This window comes from Pollicipes pollicipes, unplaced genomic scaffold (genome assembly GCF_011947565.3).
Source record: "Pollicipes pollicipes isolate AB1234 unplaced genomic scaffold, Ppol_2.1 Scaffold_6686;HRSCAF=7923_pilon_pilon_pilon, whole genome shotgun sequence".
Classification (NCBI taxonomy): domain Eukaryota; kingdom Metazoa; phylum Arthropoda; class Thecostraca; order Pollicipedomorpha; family Pollicipedidae; genus Pollicipes; species Pollicipes pollicipes.
This window is the reverse complement of record NW_023596921.1, coordinates 11,389,123-11,409,168: the sequence shown is the minus strand read 5'-3', so window position 1 is coordinate 11,409,168 and position 20,046 is coordinate 11,389,123. Positions and strand designations below refer to the sequence as shown.

At 51.1% G+C, this 20,046-nt stretch overlaps 1 protein-coding gene and 1 long non-coding RNA gene across 2 annotated transcripts; one reads left to right on the top strand and one right to left on the bottom strand.

The window, feature by feature from the left end:
• Positions 1–394: 394 nt before the first annotated feature.
• LOC119107060 (major mite allergen Der p 23) lies at positions 395–4,940 on the bottom strand. Its single transcript, XM_037230416.1, has 3 exons — positions 4,793–4,940; positions 1,665–1,842; positions 395–707 (listed from the first exon to the last, which is right to left on the bottom strand). Exons 1-3 carry the CDS (start codon positions 4,848–4,850, stop codon positions 695–697), a joined length of 249 nt encoding a protein of 82 aa, XP_037086311.1. The 5' UTR covers positions 4,851–4,940; the 3' UTR covers positions 395–694.
• A 7,823-nt stretch (positions 4,941–12,763) lies between these two features.
• On the top strand, positions 12,764–17,234 carry LOC119107125 (uncharacterized). Its single transcript, XR_005095199.1, has 3 exons — positions 12,764–12,832; positions 13,925–14,048; positions 17,072–17,234. It is a non-coding gene; the product is annotated as an uncharacterized LOC119107125 (long non-coding RNA).
• The last annotated feature ends 2,812 nt before the right edge of the window (positions 17,235–20,046 follow it).

The window sequence follows — 20,046 nt, the reverse complement described above, 5'->3', positions numbered from 1 at the left end:
CTTTCCGTCATATGACTTCACTTCCCAAGACGCATAAATTCATGAAAAGGAATTGTCCTTTGTAACTCGTCTGTGATTTGGGAGAACTCTCCCCCTATGCCTATTTATTCACCAGGAAAATTTCATTGCAGTGTAGGATCTATGTTCCCTTGTTTGATTTGCAACGTCCCATGTGCGAATGGCTATGAATGTTTCCCGCCATTTGTTCAGTGGTGACCGTTGAGCAAGAAACTAACAAACAAAAATAGACCTTATAACGGCCAATAGAAGGGAAATGGTGTTGTCGCAACCCAAACACCTACTGAAGGCGACGGCATCTTGCTCCGTGCCATCCTCAGTTGTGGTTACCACCGCATACCGATTGTGCGTCACCATGGGTATATTCCACCACAGACGAAACGACGTACACGCGTACACAACCAAATGATTCGAATCACTTTCTATTCAAACTAAGCTCGCAAGCAGCAAAAAAAATCGCACCTGCTTGAAAAAGCGCCACGTTGCTGAAAAAACGAGACACTGCTGCAGATTACGCCGAACTTTTGCGACTATCGCGGCGTTTGGGTCGTCTGCAGACATGCTGTCGGATATCTACCGCCCAACATCGCGCTGGCTGCCAAACGTCAGCTCACACCGGTGACCTTGACATGGTGGCCGGTGGCAGCGCTCCGAAATCAGCTGAACCGACCGAGCCTCACTTGCAGCTCCTGTGGAGGCAGGCGGACATTAGTTTCAGCGACTGGGCCCGCGAGAGGTGTCGTCAGTTTTGGTGTTGGCGACAATGCCCCCTTCCCCCTAGGTTCTATGAAGCGCTAAGAAGTGGTCCATTTTTTCGTGGCGCCTGAAGGCCCAGGTGTCTACAAGCCTCTAATGTCACCTTGCTGATTTTTGTTTCCATGTGAATGCCACTGCGCTTTGAGAAGCGTCACCACATTTGGAAGACAACTGCGGATTGAGGGAAATTTAGGAAAAGTGTGCCAGTTAAGGGGAATGTGTTTCTGTACTTCAAGAGTCATTGTTCGTGGTAGCCAATGAATGTTTCTTGCTTTACGTTTGGAAGAAAACGTTTTTTTAGTAAGCCGGCACCGACAAACGCGACGAGCCTTGCTTGAATTCACTGATGATCACCGATTAACGAGGCGTAAGTAGATCCCTTTTCATTGGTGCGGGGCACACGATAGTTGATGATCATGAGATTTATTCGATGAAAGGACATTTAAAAATGGAGCCTTTTAGGATTAGTGGGCTTCCCCATCGCCGGCACCATACTAGCATTGACAGCTCTGGCAATGCCAGACCGCTGATTTACTCTAAATTGGAAAGGTTCTCCAAATAGGAGAGTGACGTTGAAAGAACCTTTGTGCTGGATGCCACTGGAGTGTCCAGCCTGCATGCTTGGACATTCAGTTTAGGATATTAACTCTTGGTACATTGCCTGTTTTTAATTATCCCGGATCTGTCAATCGAATAGAAGTAAATTTATTTAATTGCAATCACGGTGTGCCGGCAATTAGCGCCCCTTCTTGGATCAGATGTAATGATTTCCTTCTCTTGCCTCACAAACGTTGTTATGGCAGTACCCCTAAACTAATAAGTCAAATACTTTGATCAGGCACTGCGTGACATCACACAGACTTCGAGCCACCGAGGACAGCATGACTTACGGCATGAAGTTGCACTCGTGAGCCGCGTCGTCGAAGCCCAGATCTTCGGGACAGATGAAGTGGAACGGATAGTACTCGTTGCACTCATAGAAGCCGTGACAGTTTTCCGGGTCGGGGTAGAGGCCGTATTCGCCGGGGCATTTGAACTCCATTGGCATGGTGTCGCCCAGTTCAGCACCTGTTGGGCGAGAGGCCAGGTGAACGATGTCTCCCAAAGGTGTAGTTTCCATTCAGTTGGGCGGCGTTCCAGCCCTCTTCCGGCAATTTAAAGGGAAAGTAGAGAAAACTCGGGCAGAAATGTGTTTTTTTGCTTGTTTTTGGGTTGATTTAGTCATATCTTCCTCTTTGTACCACAATTTTTTTTCTTCAAACCTTCACCTCTGCTGTGACTACCATCTGATCAGGCACCGCACTCTGGATGTCCAATGCTTACATGCACAGGATAAGTCGATTCTGGCGTGGTTTACGATCAGCGTGGATTCCATATCCAGTCTGGGATCGGAGGAGGAGCAGGTCTCCCATGTTAGCCCGCAACACGGGAGATGTGGGCTGTCGTTAGGGCATCAGGACATTTTGTTCACGTGCAAAATGTTTTTTTACTGTGTTTCCCACAATTGCTCTGGTGTTACTGTAACAGAGACTGTTGGTAGCCTCCAGGAAGGATTGACACCGTCGTACAACTGTGACCTTTTTCAACCTTACAACCTTCTGCTACTGTTTTGATGAGGGCATGCTGTCGAAATATAAACCCGTCTATGTCTCCGCTCTCCTGGTTTTTCTCCGAGGAATAAGGCTGTTACTGTTGTCTTATCTTCTGGTTACTGAGCTTTACTCCCGCGAAATTATGCGGTCTATTTCGTGCAGGCTATTTTAAAGTCATCCAGGCACGCACAAGACCACAAAAAATCACACGTATGCTGCCACCCAATTGGCCATGGAGCGCTTAAAAAGAATGTTCCACATTTGTATGGCGTTTTGAACTGAAATAGCCATCTTGAGGACATTTTGATGCGGTTCACTGATATGCCTTTTTAAGACCCAAAACGCTCTGGTTCCTGAGCTACACGCCCGCGGACTAGGAACAGACTTATTTACAGCCAACTTCAAAATTGCCTTCTGGTTAATGACGCCATAGAAACGTCATTAGATTCCCGTGATACTACAGGCTGTTTTTTGTGGTCAAAACAGCATGGCCACTACGACATTCCCAAGGTTGATGATGTTGCACATGTGGTACAGTCCGCGGAAGACGATTGGCTGTTTGTAAGATTTTACTGCTGAATGCGTGTCGCGAACACAAGCGTGAGCATTTTCGGGTTGTGCGACACTCGTCGTGAACGGGTCATTTTTCCTGATTTCTGTGCCACGGGTCAATGTTATAAAAAAGAACGTCACTGTCTGCAAAAAAGTACGGCATCCAAAAACGGGCACTTTTCCGAAGTTATGAAAGAGAAGACGCGACGGCAAATCTGTCTTTTTTCTCCTGCTGGCTTTTTTTCTTCTACTAACGTATGCCTTACAGACAGCCCGGTTGGCGCCTTGTGTACCGGAGCACAGAACCTTGCACGTGTGTATGGGCTAGCGAGGTATTATGAAATTAGGGAAACATTACAGTAATTTAGATATATAGTTCTCTAAGTATTTCACACATATAGTACGACAAATTTAAATCTTGAACAAAAAAAAGTGTTTTACAAGAAGAACCTCTTGAGCCGCATTACCATGAACCACCGTTGGGACTTTATTTCGAGGAGAGGTCACGGTTAAGTCCGTTGTTGTGACTGAAAATCTGTGCGGAATTGTGAGAAAACCTGCAAATTAATAATCCCGCGAACTATGCAAATGTGAGATAACGCTTATGTGACAAAAGAGTGTGAATCGGGGGCTCGAAATGCATGTGATCACTGGTGGTGTGTGCCAGTGGCTTGTATTGGTATAGATGTGATGGGGGAGTGTGCGTGCGAGGTTTGTTCTTCTGAGAGAAAACATTGGTTTCGTTTTCTTCGGTCTACTGATTTCCAATAAAATGTGATATATTGATGCCTGATATATTGTTGCCTATTGATATTGATGCCTGCCTCTACCTTTATGTTTGTGTTTGAACATGACAAAGGAATGCTGGCAAACTGAGAGAAATACTAGCACTTATGTTGCAGGGATGTACAAAGGCAAGTACTGGTACTGGTGCTTCGTTATGATCTTGCCAACATTGTGAACCTATTGAGGTATTACAGCATGCAATTCATCCATTGCATGCCATTATATCAGCAATTCATTTTGGCAGTAGGGGCTGGTGTGTGCAGCTCATTAATAGACACATTCAGTATAGGTTTACATTACATGGCTTTGCAAAATTGTCTTTTCCTAAGGAGTTCTGAAAATACAGAGCTGTATTATTATTAATGCACATTGAACTGTCTTCACAAATCTTGTGTGCAGGCGAGCATTGCTCCTGAGTAATCAATGTCATAGTCACTGCAACTTGCGTGGGATGCTGGGTGCTGAGAAATGTGGAAGAGTATTGCTGTTGGTGTCTTGAACAACATTAAAGAATATGTTTAATAATATGTTGGATAGTATGTAAAATAATTCAACGAACGCCTCCGTGTGCCGGGTTGGCGGGATGAAAGGCTGCATCCCGAATTGGAACTTTAAGTTGACGTACGATTCGACAGAACCGCAATTCCCTCGGCTGTTTTTAGGGTTGTTGATAAGTTCAGCGCCAAGTGAAGTCAGATCGCCTCCTCTATAGTAACATTTTGAACATATTTCCAGCACATATTCCCCGCCTGGTACCAGGCGCTCGCTGTCCGCAGCTGCGAGCTCGAGCAAGTAGGCTTAGGGAAATGTGTGATGAAGAGTATCTAGTCTCGTGTCAAACAACACTCAAGCAAAACAGATCAGCGTCCTCTTGCAAACGATCCCAGCGCCGTGTTCATTCCTGACCTGTGCCGTGCGGAGAGTTGCCGCCTAACCTGTACCAGCGCCGTGCGGAGGCCCTGTATCTCAACTGGCGTTAAACGCACTACTTTGCATTTTCTGTTTGCGCAATGCTTCGGAACGGCCACTTGCTTGCCATGTTCGAGCAAGCTATGTGCAGCACCATATACGCCCACCCGCGCACGTACCTTCTGCAAGAACGACGGCCGCTAGGGCGCAGAGCACGGTCAGTAGCCTTCCGATCATGGTCCCGTCTGTGTCTGTCACGCGGAGGCGCTGTGCTGGAGACGCCTGTGTGCCTGCCTGTCTCCGCCTGGTACCCTCTACCTGTCTCTGGTCCCGTATGAATGGGAACGGCGTAAGCTCAACACCCTTAATATCGCCGCCGCCGCCGCTTATCGCCGCGCTGGTTGAGATAGCCGGCTTTCCGGTCCGCCCTTACTCGTTGAGACGCCATGAAGCGCTCCGTCAGTAACCTGCCAGATTGGGTGCTGTCACGGGTGACCGAGAATTGTGTAACTGGCCATTTCACGTGCAGCGTTCCCCACGTGTTGCTTCATCTCGCGCCACCTGTAAGCTCTACTGGAATAGGTCAAGCCCGTAGGGGCACACCGGCTTCGGCCGGTGTGGGAAAGTAACGCGCTCAGGTCCCCCAGCTCCGGCAACGAGTGGACAGCGCAAGCCGCTCATTTCAGAACCCCGCCGGTAACTGAGTTCCTTCTGCTTATCCCGCCCGCTCCGTTCTCATCACACGCAAGCCCGCATCCCGCCCTCCCACCACTTCTCGTTCACGCTACATCGAGGTCGCCGCGCCCCCCAGGCCAAAGTGTAGAATGAGGCTAAACGGGAGAGAGGGGGTGGGGGAGGGCCGGGCTGGACGGAGGGAAAGAAGCTTGTCAATCACTAAGACTTCATTTACGATAGAACAATCTGCGGTTTGCTCCATGCGTCACCGGTTGGTTTTTGCGCCCGCTCTCTCCATCGGGTTTCGGCCACGTCTGCAAGGGCAGATTGAGCTGAACCTCAGGTGAAGTCTGTATCTTCGTTGCCATGCTTTATGTTACGACTGTAAAACCGTATGTTTTGGCTCAGCATGGGCCCGCGTGCCGAGCTTAACAATGCCTTAGCGTACAAATCATCCGTGAAATGCTAGCTGACACCAAAAAAGTTTCAATACGTCTTCAGGGCGGATTCGTGGAGGGGATGTCAACCATGCTATGTTCCCCGTCAAGACGGTGAAAGGCTGTGAAAAATGGCAGTGTCGAACTTTTAAGTACATATATATTATATATATATATATATATATATGTATGGTGTAAAAGTTGCATATATATGCACGCATATATGCATATATATATATATATATATATATATATATATATATATATATATATATATATATATCTATCTATCTATCTATATAACAATATATATATATATATATATATATTGTTATGTGGATATAACTATCACTGAGGAAAGGTTAGCGCAGTTCCTCGTTGAAGTTAATGCGTGTTAGAAAATGTTCTTGCGCGTGCACGCCGGCAGCGGCGCGACATGGATCTGACGGGAGTGGCCGGAGTGGAATTGTGAGGTTGTCTTTATACTCCTCACCCCATGCGCTGTTTTCGATGCATTCGATTAAGCCACACAAAATACTACTGTAGCAACACTATCCTGTGGAAAATGTGGTGACACTGATCACACATGCGAGAGTTACGCCGCTCTGGTCCCGACATGTTTAAACTGCTGGCAGAAACGAGATCCATACAGGGCTGTTAACCCTACTTCTTCGGTTAACTCTTGGAACAAAGGCATTATTTCTAGTGAGTGGTCCCGGCGCGTCTTACCGAGGGGCCCGAAAGATCTATAGCACCCCGCATCCGGAAATGTCTTGCGCAAGTGCGGTGGCTCAGTGCCACCCAAGGCTGTTCATCGCGAAAGCAGCTCGGACCGGATACACCTGACGTAGAGGCGTCACTTATCGTACTGTTCCATTCATCGGGAGAACGGCTCGGACCGGATACACCTGACGTAGAGGCGTCACTTATCGTACTGCTCCATTCATCGACAGAACGGCTCGGACCAGATACACCTGACGTAGAGGCGTCAGTTATCGTACTGTTCCATTCATCGGGAGAACGGCTCGGACTGGATGCACCTGACGTAGAGGCACCAGTTATCGTACTGTTCCATTCATCGGCAGAACGGCTCGGACCGGATGCACCTAGCGCCGTGTATCGCACTGCTCCGGTCATGCGGGTTGACTTGCAGACCGGCGGCAGGTCTGGGCGCGGCGTCAGCGTTTGTGGCATCTGTCGCAGTGCCGGTGGCTGTGACGCCGGCGGTCCCCGCGCCGACCGCCGCACCGACCGCGCCGACCGCCGCCGTCCCCCCCCCCCCCCCTCTCGGCCAGAGAGACGCCATAGGGTGAGCAGGGCAAGGATAAGGGGTGAACTCTGGTCCGTCATCATGAGGGCCGCCCCTCCCGAGTAAACAAAACTAGCGTTCGGGAAGAGGCGCCAATTACGGCCTTTCCCAACAACGACGAGCCGAATTTCTCCCGACGAGGCAGTGATGGAGACATCGCGGCACGGCGAGAGAGTCAGGCGGACGCGCTGGGTCGAGCGGGCGAGGACGGCCAGGCAGTCACTGGGGGCTGCCAAACTGCCGACCCCGCGTGGACCGACGAGGCACCACCTCCCTCGGGGACTCTCGAGACGTCGGCCCCTGCGGAGGTTGGCGGGACGTCCTCCTCCAGGGGGCTGGTGCGGCGCCGGTCGGGAGCGAACGCATCCGCTTCTGGGAGGAGCGTTAAGCCCCCTCCTCGCGGTGCCTCCTCAGTGGGGAGAGGCGCACGGTTTGCCGTGGATGGGCTCGCCCACTGAAGAAGGAAGTCGGCGATCGGGGCTAAACTTTCAGCCTGGTTCGGAATGACGTGGCTCGAGCTCTGCAGACGGGAGGCTGCGCCGAAGTGGATGTGTGGACCCCGCGTGCACTTAAGGGAGTTGGGCCCCGCCTCTGCTGCAGCGGAACACTTTATCCATCCTGGTCATAACTATATTCTTTTAAAGAATGCCTTTCTACCATTTATGCACAGCCAATGCTCTCTTAACCTTATGGTTTTAATCCACATCTTTAAACCAGCTTGCATACAGTCCAGTTTATGTTGGGATCGTGTATATATATATATATATATATATATATATATATATATATATATATATATATATACGATTCCACTATGTGGGCTAGCGGGGGCCATATAGTGGAATCGTATATTCCACTATATGGGCCCCACGAACATCTCGAGGAAGTTTAGGTACATGTTATATATATATATATATATGTATTTACATATATATATATATATATATATATATATATATATATACGATTCCACTATGTGGGCTAGCGGGGCCCATATAGTGGAATCGTATATTCCACTATATGGGCCCCGCGAACATCTCGAGGAAGCTTAGGTACATATTATGTATATATATTTATTTATCTTTGAAAATGGAATTATATGGACTCACGAACCAGTGTCCAGGATGTATACGCTGCGTGTAGGTTGACGTTGTCCGGTTGATGTATCTCTCCAGGGGAGGAAACTTACACCGGACCCACACCACATCATTAAAGGCTGTCTGGTATTTACATAGGATGTGCCGACAGACACCGTGGCACACGGTGATGCAGTGGTAGTGGTATATTGCAGCGTACCTGCGCAGCACCCAAGGCCACGAACCTCGCTCCAAGCTCTTGCTGTACATATTCCTTTAAGCCTTTGTCGTCTAACCTTGTAATTATCCGTGTATTTGCTACCCGGAATCATTTTCCATCGGTGGAACTTCCTCCTTGGTTGGCACTCTTGGAATATTGAGATATTTTGACTCGCACCATGCCATATGATTGTGTGATGATAGCAACTCACGGGACTAAAAGAAATATGTTTGCAAGGAGTCCCTATGTGCTAAATGTGGGTAAACGGACGAATCTCATTTAACCTTCAGCTCAGACGCTCGTTTTGACCTTAACCGAGCGAGCCGTCTGCTCGCGCTGCTCGCGAACACTGTAGCCGAAGACCCCATGGAAACGATCATTTCCCAGGGTGGCTGGAGTTCGACGTTCGCGGCGAGTTGTGGCTGCAGCCCGCGACGGGCCGGTTCCCGGTCCTTGAGCGCGACCGGGAATTCTGAGCGCCTGTAATATAAAATTTGCTGCCGATTCCGCGGTTGGTACTGACGACTCGGTCAAGCACTTAATGCCCGTGGCTTACGTATTGGAAACGCGATCATTCCTAAGACATCTGCAGCTTAACGTCGCACCCCGATCTCGTGGGGAACGGGCGAGTGCCAAGATGCCATCCGGGCATGTAGGTGGGGCTCCCAGGCTTTCGACCGTCACGCCACCACCAACAATCGTATAGCATTTAGCCAGCCCGGGGCATTGGCTCGGGGCAGTATCCAGAAATTCAAAGCGCGTCTCCTGACAGGAGTACGTCGGGCGTTTAATCGTTTGATTCCTATGTCGCAAGCATGGCTACAGATGAAACAGAGCTCAGACCAGTATTCCGCGGTCCCCTACGGGCTCTCGAGGTCGGTGGGGCAGGACATTTTACACCCTGCTGACCTGGCCAACGAGAGAAGCCGTGCGCTGGCAGACCGGTGTGGAGCTGGCAATATTGATCCCCATTCTCGCGCCATGAGACTCGTCGTGAGGCCAGTTCTGGCAGTTTTGTCTGCTCCACCTCCGTGCAGCTGGCCTATGGCCAACCATTTCCGACGGCTCAGTTGAGGTCAGCTGTAAGACGTCTTCGGGGTGTTTCAGAGGGTACCGAAGAAATATACAACAGCATAATCCAACATTTTCCACATCTGTGAACTTGACGTGCTTTTGGAGATTTTCCGTTGCTATTGGGATATAGGCGAGTTTTCAGTTGCTTGGCGAGAATCTGTCGTGGTGCCTCTTTTAAAACCGGTGAAGAGCGGCAAAGACCCGTTTTACCGCAGGGCCATGTCTCACATCTTAACTTTGCGAGCTTGTGGAAAGGGTCGTTAACGATCGTCTTCCGTCTTTGTTTTTTAAGAGGAAGTACATTTGTACTCAATCGTAGGGTGGTTTTAGGAAACACCGTAGCGTGCTGAACCATCTTGTAATTCTGGATCCAGTTGTTCGTGCATTTCAACAGCGTTGTCATGTGGGAGCAGTCTCCTTTGACATCAAAGGCTCTCACGACATCGCATGGCATTATGATATTCTCTGGAAAGCTTTTAAAAACGACATCCGCGTTGATAAGACCGTTTTTTGCATAATTTTTTAGCAGAGCGTTTTTTTTCGCATGCGTGGTGGCTACCGCTTTTCTGAACATTTTCAGCCTTTAAAGCCTTCTAGTACGCTTCCAACCCAAAACCTTTACCCTCTGGGGAAGACATCGGGAGTGTAGGAGAGTGGGATAGAAACATTGGATGTTCCCTGGGCATGCCGCTGTTGACGTAGCGCATGTGTTGAACATCACATTTTTACCAATGGCTGACTCCCATCGTGCCTGTCCTTTGGCCCATAAATCAACCCACTGAATGAATTATCATTGCGCGGGTAATGACGTGAGTGCATTGGTTATGTCCATTCGTTTATCAGCACACACATCGATAACCCCGGCAAACAACCGCTTCCAAGCCGTGAATGTCCCGCCGACGAGTTTGCACAGCGGGCGTTTGCGCAATGCAAAGTTCACGAGTCCACGGCAGCCACATCCGCCGTCAGCCGTCGGCTCGCGATGGTGTCGCAGGCGGCGGGCATTCCCCTGGACTGGGCTCGTCATGACGCGAGAGCGGTGGCCGGCCCGACTCCGGTCCGGCACCTGCACCGCTCACACCCAGCGTCAACAGAGGCCGCACTCAGAGGCGCTTCGTTTCGTTCCCAAGCTGCGGGTTGATACGCATTATCGGAACCATCGCGGCCGACGACAGCGCTTTTTCATTCGACCCTAGGTTTGAGGGCGTGATTGGGGACCGACAAATTTGGCACGGTTAACGGAGACGGGTCTGCTGACCATGTTGTGCTTATGATGGCTAGACAGGTTGTTTCGACGGATGATACATTTAGCAGATAACGACGCCATATCTATCAACTGTAATTCGATTCGGGCTACCCATTGAAAATCTGACCGGGTTTCGCTTGAGCCTGGCTTTGTCGTCATTGGGCTTTACGACCCATTCAGCTGCTAATGCTAGATGGCGTCGCCTTCCCCGTACCCTTGCTTGAACGGTGAACCCCGCTGAGAGTTGGACGTTGTACCTCTGGTTCCCCAGACGGGCTGTCCATCCCAGATGGTACCCCTGTCCACCGTTACCACAGGTGGCCTTGATGCAGCGTGCCTTCAAGTTTTACATGATTCTCAAGATGACCACAGACCGACCAAATTAACACCTGCTCTGGCTTTCTGACAATTCTTTCTCTCAGATATATGAAAAGGTTTCTCCGACTAGAGCCAATAAGACCGGAGCCGGCGGGGCCGAGGCAGTGCTTAACACCAGCCGTTAGCAGCGTTAGTCCGAAAATGAAAGAAACGCCTTACGTGCCTCTTCCGGTCCGGTATGCACAATTGTCGCTGTTTGCCCGGGTCCCCGACAAAGGGCGTGGAGTCAGAAGCGCAGGCCAGCCTAATTAAACCTCTCAAAGGCATCAGGTGTCCCGTCTCGTTGTCTTGGCGGGGTATCTGATGGTTAAACTTAAGGCATAGACGGCCCAGATGGAAAAACACTCGCCATGCGCGTCAGGACTGACCTCAGAGCCTTCCGGCCGTGCCTTAACGAAATGTTGTTTGTTTAAGATAAAATGAATATTTAGTCACACTAGTCATTAAATATATTCGTGATATAAAACGTGGGATGACAAAGAAGAGCACCCATTGCGTCGAAACATTGTGCTGGAATGGCTGCAGTGAATTTTTAGCATAGAACGCCTCTGGGCCGTCGTGACCTAGGTCTTGTGCGCCGCCTGTGACATAAGCCACGTTTGCACCGCGGGTGCGTGCCACCAGGCGACGTGACCTGTGCCTTAGTACTTAAAGGGAGTGTTCCACCCGCTTGCAGCCTACTCCGGAAGGAAGGAAGGAAGCGTCGCGAGTGTGGGCTGAAGCAGGGAAGAGTAGAAGAGGGTCGGAACGTCTCACGTTTTGTCGTATATTATACAGGAAATTGGGCAAGGGTACGAGTTATGGCGGAAATAAGACTGAGAACAGGACAGCTACGAATAGCGCCATAGCCAAGTATATGAGCGCAAGTGAATTATATGAAATAATCCAAAAATATGTAAGAACACCGCGAGAAAGGGTCAAAGCACGCGCACACAGCGATTTTTGGTTCCCGCAAACAATGCACCGATTAGCGCCACATCTCTCGACAAATTGAAGCGTTGCAAGTGAGCTATCCCGTCCGCTAGGGTGGTAAGTTCGCACGGCATGTTTGGTACCCACTTGACGTCATGCAAACGTTGACATGACGCAAACAAACGATGACAGTGCAACGATATCGAGAATTGAAATTGTGTTATATTCAGCAGTCTTTTGGACTTAAAAAAACATACCGATGGATACAAATGAGCCTATTTCATGGCATCATGTTCTTGCCTCAATCTCTTCAAATGTAGACATTCCCTTTAACTCGCCAAAAGTTTGGCGGAAACTAATTATGGCGACATGCACGCTGGAGCGACTCGGTTTTGCCCGATCCGACCGACCAGAGACACGCATTCTAACCACGCCTAGCATCGAGGTCAAGGCGAGACCCGCGGCTGAGCACCCACCACAACCTGTGACGCCAGCTCAGCCCCCGTACCGGGGTGGTCACATTCAGCGTGACCCCTCCCCCGGCAGACGGCGTGAACCTGGAGAGCAGCACCGTCCGCACAATGGCCGGCGCGCCGGCTACCCTGCCCTGTCCGGGCCTGGGCCAGACGCCGTTCGTCGTGTCGCTCAGCTGGCTGTGCGACCTCTGTGGCCCGGACGGCGCCGGCAACGGCCCGCGCACGCTGCTCGAGTACCGCGACGGTCGCGCGCAACGCGCCAGACGCCGACGAGGCTCATCCGCCGCGGCTGCAGCTGGACGAGGCCTCGTTCGCGCTGCTCATCCGTCGCGCGCGCGCCACCGACACGGGGATGTACTTCTGCCTGGTGAACAGCCGCCAACAGCCCAAGGGTGCTGTGCGGCTGGAGGTCAGAGGTGAGAGGTCACGCGCCCCGGGCGCTCCGCCGCTGGCCTATGGCGTTTGCGTGGAGGCGGCTTGTAATGGCACCTGGACCGAACAGGAGGGCATCGTGTTTCTTCCGTGAGGAGAACGATGCGTCGACGCACTGCTAATGCTTCGCCGCGCGCATTTCGTATGCTAAAAGCGAACGATGGAAGATGTGGTGTCAGACTTTCTTCCAGTGTATCGATAACGCCTGTCTTTGCGCGACTGCGTGAAACTTCTTGGGAGCAGAGTCAAATTCAAAAGAAATCAAGCTGGAAGGATCTAACAAAAACTGAAAGCTAGATGCAGTTATCAGGCCCTTGGTCGCTGTGTGTACGCTTCCACTGGTCTCCATTTATTAAGGCATGAATGTCAGACACGGATGTCAACAATCTTACTTGAAGGACAGTTCAATGACATTTGCCTAGCATTAATTGCAACTCTGAAGCCGTAACATGGCAGCTATTTCATACAAATTATGCATCAAATTTATTGGAATACGTGTGGTACCAACTTTCCTCCTGCGATGAGGAAAGCCCTGATGGTCGTTCGCGCGACTTTGTTATTTTTCAACGCAGCATGCAAGTTTTATGAGCAAAACAGAGGCTTAAACAAGATTGTACGCAAGAACAAGATTGTACGCGAACTCCAATGTGGCACGTTTTAGCGCAGATTTTTATCATCTGGTCCGTACCTGTTGGTTGATTCCAAATGTCTGATCAGTCACTGAAGCAAACTCAAAAGCAGAACGATACTCAACTATTGTTACGCGTTCATGCTCATGTTCAAGATACAGCCGGCTGGTATGGAAGAAAATGAGCAGCAGCAACAACCTGTTTGAGCCAAAATGTGTATATTTGCTGTTGACGTTCGGGATGAAACTAACATGCTTTGTTCTCTGGACATATCGTAGTAGAAAATATGAATACCCAGTTAGCTGCATCACGTCTGGCCTCTTATTGCTGCTCAAAATTATCATCGTCTCCATTCTCATAACCCTTAACACCTCCGTACTCAAAACTGTCACCATCTCCGTTCGCCTCTCTCCGGATGCAACGCCCTGAACATGACGTTATTTGCAGATGCGCCGGGGTCACCGGGCCGACCTCTGGTGCTCGCCTTCTCCTCGCGCACGGCCAACATCTCGTGGACGCACCCGCGGCGCACGAACTTCTCACCAGTGGCCCACTACGTGATCCACGTGAGGTACGAAACCCGGTCGTGACATCGGAGCCCGCCCGACACCGACCCGGTCGTGACACCGGAGCCGGCCCCGGCCGCCGCCCGCCACCCGATTGTATTTAGCCGCCAGCCGGCGGCGGTGGCTGAAATTAAAAATCGATGTCGGCGGCGCAAGGGAAGCTGGGTGGCAGGCGTGTCGCCCCCGCTGCCCGTCTCTGAGGAGGATTTCACGGCCGTTTGTCGTGACCGCCCGACGGAGCTGCATTTTGAGCGAGGGCGGTGGCGGCCGTGCCATGTGGTCTGAGTTGTGGGCCTGGTGGGGTTGTAGGTTGGCGGCGGACAGCCAGACGCAGTCTAGGGACCCTGACTCGTGGCGTAATCCGGTTGTAAACCGTCCTGTGATCTCACATCTCACATCGCGGCGTGATTTTCATGGGCTGGTCGTGGGTCCCCAACTCTGGATGAGGCCCAGTCGGTAATCAATGTCAGACGTCGGTCTCTATCGTGGTTCGGCCATGGACGGTCAACGTAGCCACCTCATGGTTAATCGCCCCACGTTTTCTGCTTCTGTCGCCGACGGCGCACAAAGCTCCTGAGTTATGAGCTTGCCGTTATTAAATGCACACACGTTCTGCTATTGATTTGATTCCCTCGTAGGTGAACCCCCACGCTGGCAGCAAGGGAGTGACTCGCACAAACAGAATTAGGTCGTTCCTCACGAAGATGGACCGCTCGCTAGCAGCGAATGCGTGGGCTTTTATTTCAATTAGCGGGTTTCCCGTCGACAGATTTATTTGCGCGATGTTAAAGCAAAATGCTCTGGCTCAGAATGCCACGTTTATTGTTTTAATATCACTTAGTTTCTGGAATCCTCATCGTGTTGCCAACTTCCATTTAATGAGAATTTCTTGTGAAGCGCATATTTTGGCTACAGCGTTTTTTGAGCAAAAACATTTTTTCATCCCACAGTGGTTATGAGACCGTTGAGATCACTTGAACACATCCATTTTTTCTTATCCTAACGAGATGGGTGACCCAAAAATGGCATTCTCTTGTCCCATTTTGCCGTTGTTCTGACACAAACGCCAAACAAAAGGATTATCCACATAAATGAAATTTCCCTTGTTATTGTCCGTGGCCTCACACACGCGAGCCTCAGGACAACAGGTCCGCCGCACCACATTTGTCTCCACCGCCCGAATTACCCCACGCCACCCCCACGCCGCTGCAGTGAATGCGGCGCGCGCCCGTCTGTCAGCGGCGAACGTGGCGCGCCGTCCGTCGTCGCCGGAATATTCATGTCGGCCATCACCCGCCGGCACTCATATCGCTGCCTTATTATATCCCTAACACTTTAATTATACGACCACTTGGCAGGGCGGCGCGAACGTTATGAAGCGGGCCTTTGGCGGCTTTTGCCGGCGCCGGCTGTGGCTTTGGTCGACGTCGGACGCGGCTCGTAGGCTCATCCTCGGCGTCACAGCGTTGCCCCAGGCGATCGCCGGGGCCGGAAATGAAGCGCCGAGGACCGAGGCGCGGGCGCGTCACCGGTGCCTCACCCGCTCCAGCCCAGCACCGGGTCGGGCGCGTCGCCGGTGCCCCACCCGGTCTAACCCAGCCAAGGGTCGGGCGTGTCGCCTGTGCCTCACCCGGTCCAGCCCAGCCCCGGCGCGGGCGCGCCGCCGGTGCCTCACCCGCTCCATCCCAGCCCCGGGTCGGGCGCGTCGCCGGTGCCTCACCCGGTCTAGCCCAGCCCTGGCGCGGGCGCGTCGCCGGTGCCTCACCCGGTCTAGCCCAGCCCCGGCGCGGGCGCGTCGCCGGTGCCTCACCCGGTCCAGCCCAGCACCGGGTCGGGCGCGAACCGCCGAGCCCCACCCGACCGCCGTCACAACGGCGCCCCATGCCTGACGTCCAGCGAGTTAGCGTGACCTGGGACGGCGGCGGTGTTGTTGGATTGGACGGGGTCGGGAGAGAGGATCGACCTGCGTCTGCCTGGCGCACGGGGACGGCCCAGTGTTACGTATGCCTGCACAGCTTGAGCCCTAATCACACATTGTGGTATGGCAGGAAGACAAAGTTGTGCGCTACTGTTCTGCATGTGTGAACTGCGCCTGATATGATGCTGGGATTCATCTCTGCTTTTGGTGCTATTTTACATGATCAAAACACGAAAAAGCGCAGTCTGCCCAAACGTTATCGTGGTTCGAACCCCACCGACCATAGTGGTGGTTACGTCCATGCCGTCATCTTCAGTCCTGTGAAGGTTTTGACGTTGACGTCATTTAAGTAGAGAGAACGATGTTCTTCTTCGTATTCGAAAGTTCAGTGAAGCCCTCAATGGCTAAATGTGACTCGACACTGTGTTCTCACTGAGCCTTCTGGCGTGTGGACGGAAGAACCTACCAATATGAGAAGATTGTCTGCATACTCTTTCGGAGTATTATGATAAAGCGGAAGTTCAAAGTTGCGTGTATATCTTCTATTGTGCTAATATGAACGCTTTACGGCCTGCGGTGCGACCACTAGGGGTACTAGTTTTGTTTGCTTGCCTTCGCCATGTCGTTGCGTATCTGTTGTGTAATTTGACTATGAGCATGCAGCTCTTTAAAACAGGCGCATGTGTGTGCTGTCCAAACGGTTTTTCCTGGGTAACTAACCGATTTGCAAGTGCGTACGGGCCATCAGCATAATGCAAACAAAACCGAGAATGAGTCAGAGATCGTCATTACAGCCATCGTACCCATCAGGCTGTTGTAGGCCGCCCGATAACTCGGCGGCGAGACCGCAGGGCCGGCTCGATCACGCAACAACATAGTGAATCGGTTGCCCACAACCCGAGCGTCACTCGTCATGTGCCCCCCCCCCCCCCTTCCCCTGCCGCCCTCCTACACCCGCATCCAATCCCGTCCAGGCTGCTTCACCCGCAGCAGCGGCCGGCAAAGACAGATTGAACCCGAGCGAGCATTCTTCGGCCGAGTTGGTCTCCGTGTCCCGCGCCCGTCGGCTGATTACCGTACTGATGAGCGCTGTTTGCATGGTCGTGGCAGGGAGACGGAGCGAGGACCTTGGGACCGCTCGCTGCGCACCGTCGGTAACGGCACCCGCTACCAGGTGACCGAGCTGCGGCCTTACACCGTCTACAGCTTCCGGGTGACGGCCGTGAACGCGGTGGGCGCCGGCCCGCCCGGCCAGCCGTCTTTCCCCGTGCAGACGCTGAGAGAAGGTCAGTAGCCTGCAGCGGCCGTCGCAGGGGCGTGGGCAGGAGGTGTGGCTCTGGGATTGCTCGTTCGATGTGTGAGTGGCGTCAGAGCACGCCCTGGCGTCCGCTCTGGTACCGCGCATGTGAGTGGCCCCCGGAGACACCTGGTGAGCAGCTGTGACAGTCGGCACAGTCGGCATGCTAACGTTTTATGCGGTGAATATATAACTGGTCGTATTTTATATGGTGAACTTCATGCGTGTCTGGGTCTAGTTTCATCTAGTGGAACTACGAATTTGCGCACTTTAAATTGCGTCTTAGAAGTATAAGAGCTTAAGAATGTGCTTAGTTTTACAATTCTTAAAGAGAACGTTCCACATTTGTATGAGGTTTTGAAATGAAATAACCATGTCGATTATTATTCGGTGCAGTCCACAGCCCTGTCTTTCTTACAACCTAAAAATATCTAGTTTCTGAGCTACATGCCCACCAAGATGTGCGGGCTTTTTGCGCAGCTTTTCACCCGATATCTATGACGCCATAATAACGTCATTCAATTTCTGTCATTCACTATCCATGCGGCGTTCAAGGTCAAGCAAAAATATAACCTCCGAGTCGTTCATATCTGGCGTTCGTGAGCACGATTTCCAGCTATAACGGTCGTCAATTGGCGGACACCATCGTTGGACGTCCTGCGTGAAACGGAGCGCCCAGGGCCCTGGGGCGTGCCACTCCCAGTCGCACATTACTCACGGTGGTGGTTACGGTCGGCCAACCTGCGCCGCCCAGCGCGCTTCAAACGAGCGGGCGATACTTGCTCGATACTGCGGCCCCGCACGTCGGGGCCGGAGTGTAATTTACGTTAACTGCGAGCACGCCAATGCCGTGCAAGGTACACAACCCACCGTTAAGTGAAGGACAAATTTGCGTCGAACAGGCACACTCAGACGATGTGCATTTGCTGTTGTTTTAGGACACTGGCTCGAGGTTTTCTAGTCTCTGGGTGTGTCTCGAGGTTTCTATCTCCAGGTGCGACTCGGGGTCTCTATCCCTGGGTGTGGCTCGGGGTTTCTATCTCCGGGTTCGGCGTTTATGATGGCATGCCTTTATCTATATTTGCCACGTCATGGATCGTTTTGAGAGCTCCGTGAACAAAAAGGAGCTCTGGCGAATCCCGAGCTGAAATATAATAACAGAGCATGGCCGTATCGTCTTGAAAGCGGTTGTTGATGTTAATGAGCAAGCGTGAATTCGGAAAGAATGATATGACCCCATGGTGAGAAAAACAAGTTAAGCGTAAGGAGAAGCTGTTGTACGTGCAAAGAGAATGTGTAACACGTGGTGTGAAGGGCTTGTTTAACAATGCACTGAAGTCCACATGCTTTGTGTATATGTATATGCTCAGGATCCGTGACTTCACAATGCGGGCTTTGGTACATTGCCATCTTCCTTTCTATTGTTGTATTCGTGGCTAACCTGCTAAGCTTGCAATTTCTTGCGAAAATGCAATTGTGTGAAATATTGCAAAATATTTCGGTATGCACTGTGCTTGTGGGTAACGCGTGACATGAGCATATTAACAACATGTGGCGTGGACGATCTGATTTTACTTTGTAAAAATTGTAGTGTCGCACAATGCCTTCGATGTATACTTTTAAACGTAGACGTAAAAATAGACGTAGAAAAATGGCATACGGTTGGCCCATGTACAGTGAACTCATGACCTTACCTTCCATCGTCAAGAAATAAATCGTCATGTCGCGGGGTGTCAAAGGAGATGCACACATGGAAATCCACACCCACCCACACCCACCACAACATCCTAATCAAGTGTCTGAGGTCTCACTCAGTAGGCACCGTTTCAATGTTAACTGAAAGACGACACAAGGAAGTCGATGAAGTCAGCGCCTGCTTTGTGTACTGGGCACTCGCTGCCAGCAAAACTTTTGGTATTTATATTTTGACAAGGATTTCCTAGTGTATTCAAGACTGGCGTATGTCCGGGTCTTCACTTGGTTGTGCAGTCAAAATATGGTAATTTCCGAGAGAAGATGCCAACACATGTAGGGAGATGATCTCGCATTAATGAGGCGCATATACGCAGCATCAGAGGTGGTAGTTCTCTCCTGATTCTCTCGATGGTAGTTCTCTCGTGCTTACCCGGCGCCTGTTATATGCTTACACGCATGGCCCACCCTCCGTTTATATATGAGTCATACTGAGCATGCCATCACGAAGGGCGTTTCAATGGTCATGCAGTTCTCATATATTGTGGTCATGCGTCAATTAATTGCCATAATGTAAACAGTGAGATGGGTGTGCAATATAGGTTTTAATAACTTAGCATGCACCGTCGCTGAGTCCGCAGTTTATGTCCTTAAACAACGACGGAAAGCGGGCATGGCGGACAATTTCCGACGCCGCGAACTTGTTGCAGTAAATACCGAGGGACGTTATGAAGGATGTCTCAATGGTGGTTACGTTAATCGATTGCAAATGGAGGCAATTTACTCCGCGTGAGCCTTGCTGTGAAGCAGCAGGCAATTACGTCTTCATCTTTTCTCCTTGATCTTTGCTCCTGGCTTAGTTAAAGTCCCCTACTTGTTCCTCGCAGAATTGATCAACTATTTCCTGATCTTTATTTCTTTGTCATTATTTTGCCGGTTTTCTCATGTCCAACGTGAGTTTTTGTCCGCAAAATCTTATCAGTGCCTAGGTAACGTCACTGGAAATGCACTGGTGGCTTCAGCAACACGGAGGAGCGCCGTGGTGTGCGTTCACTAACAGGCGCCCCCCCCCCCATTTTTGTGCTAAATGGGATAT

Bases quoted from the DNA above. Each gene is read 5' to 3' on its own strand.
- LOC119107060 (XM_037230416.1), bottom strand. From the start codon at position 4,850: ATGATCGGAAGGCTACTGACCGTGCTCTGCGCCCTAGCGGCCGTCGTT. The intron at 1,843-4,792 runs GTACGTGCGCGG...CTCGCCCAACAG, and splicing joins GGCCGTCGTTCTTGCAGAAG to GTGCTGAACTGGGCGACACC.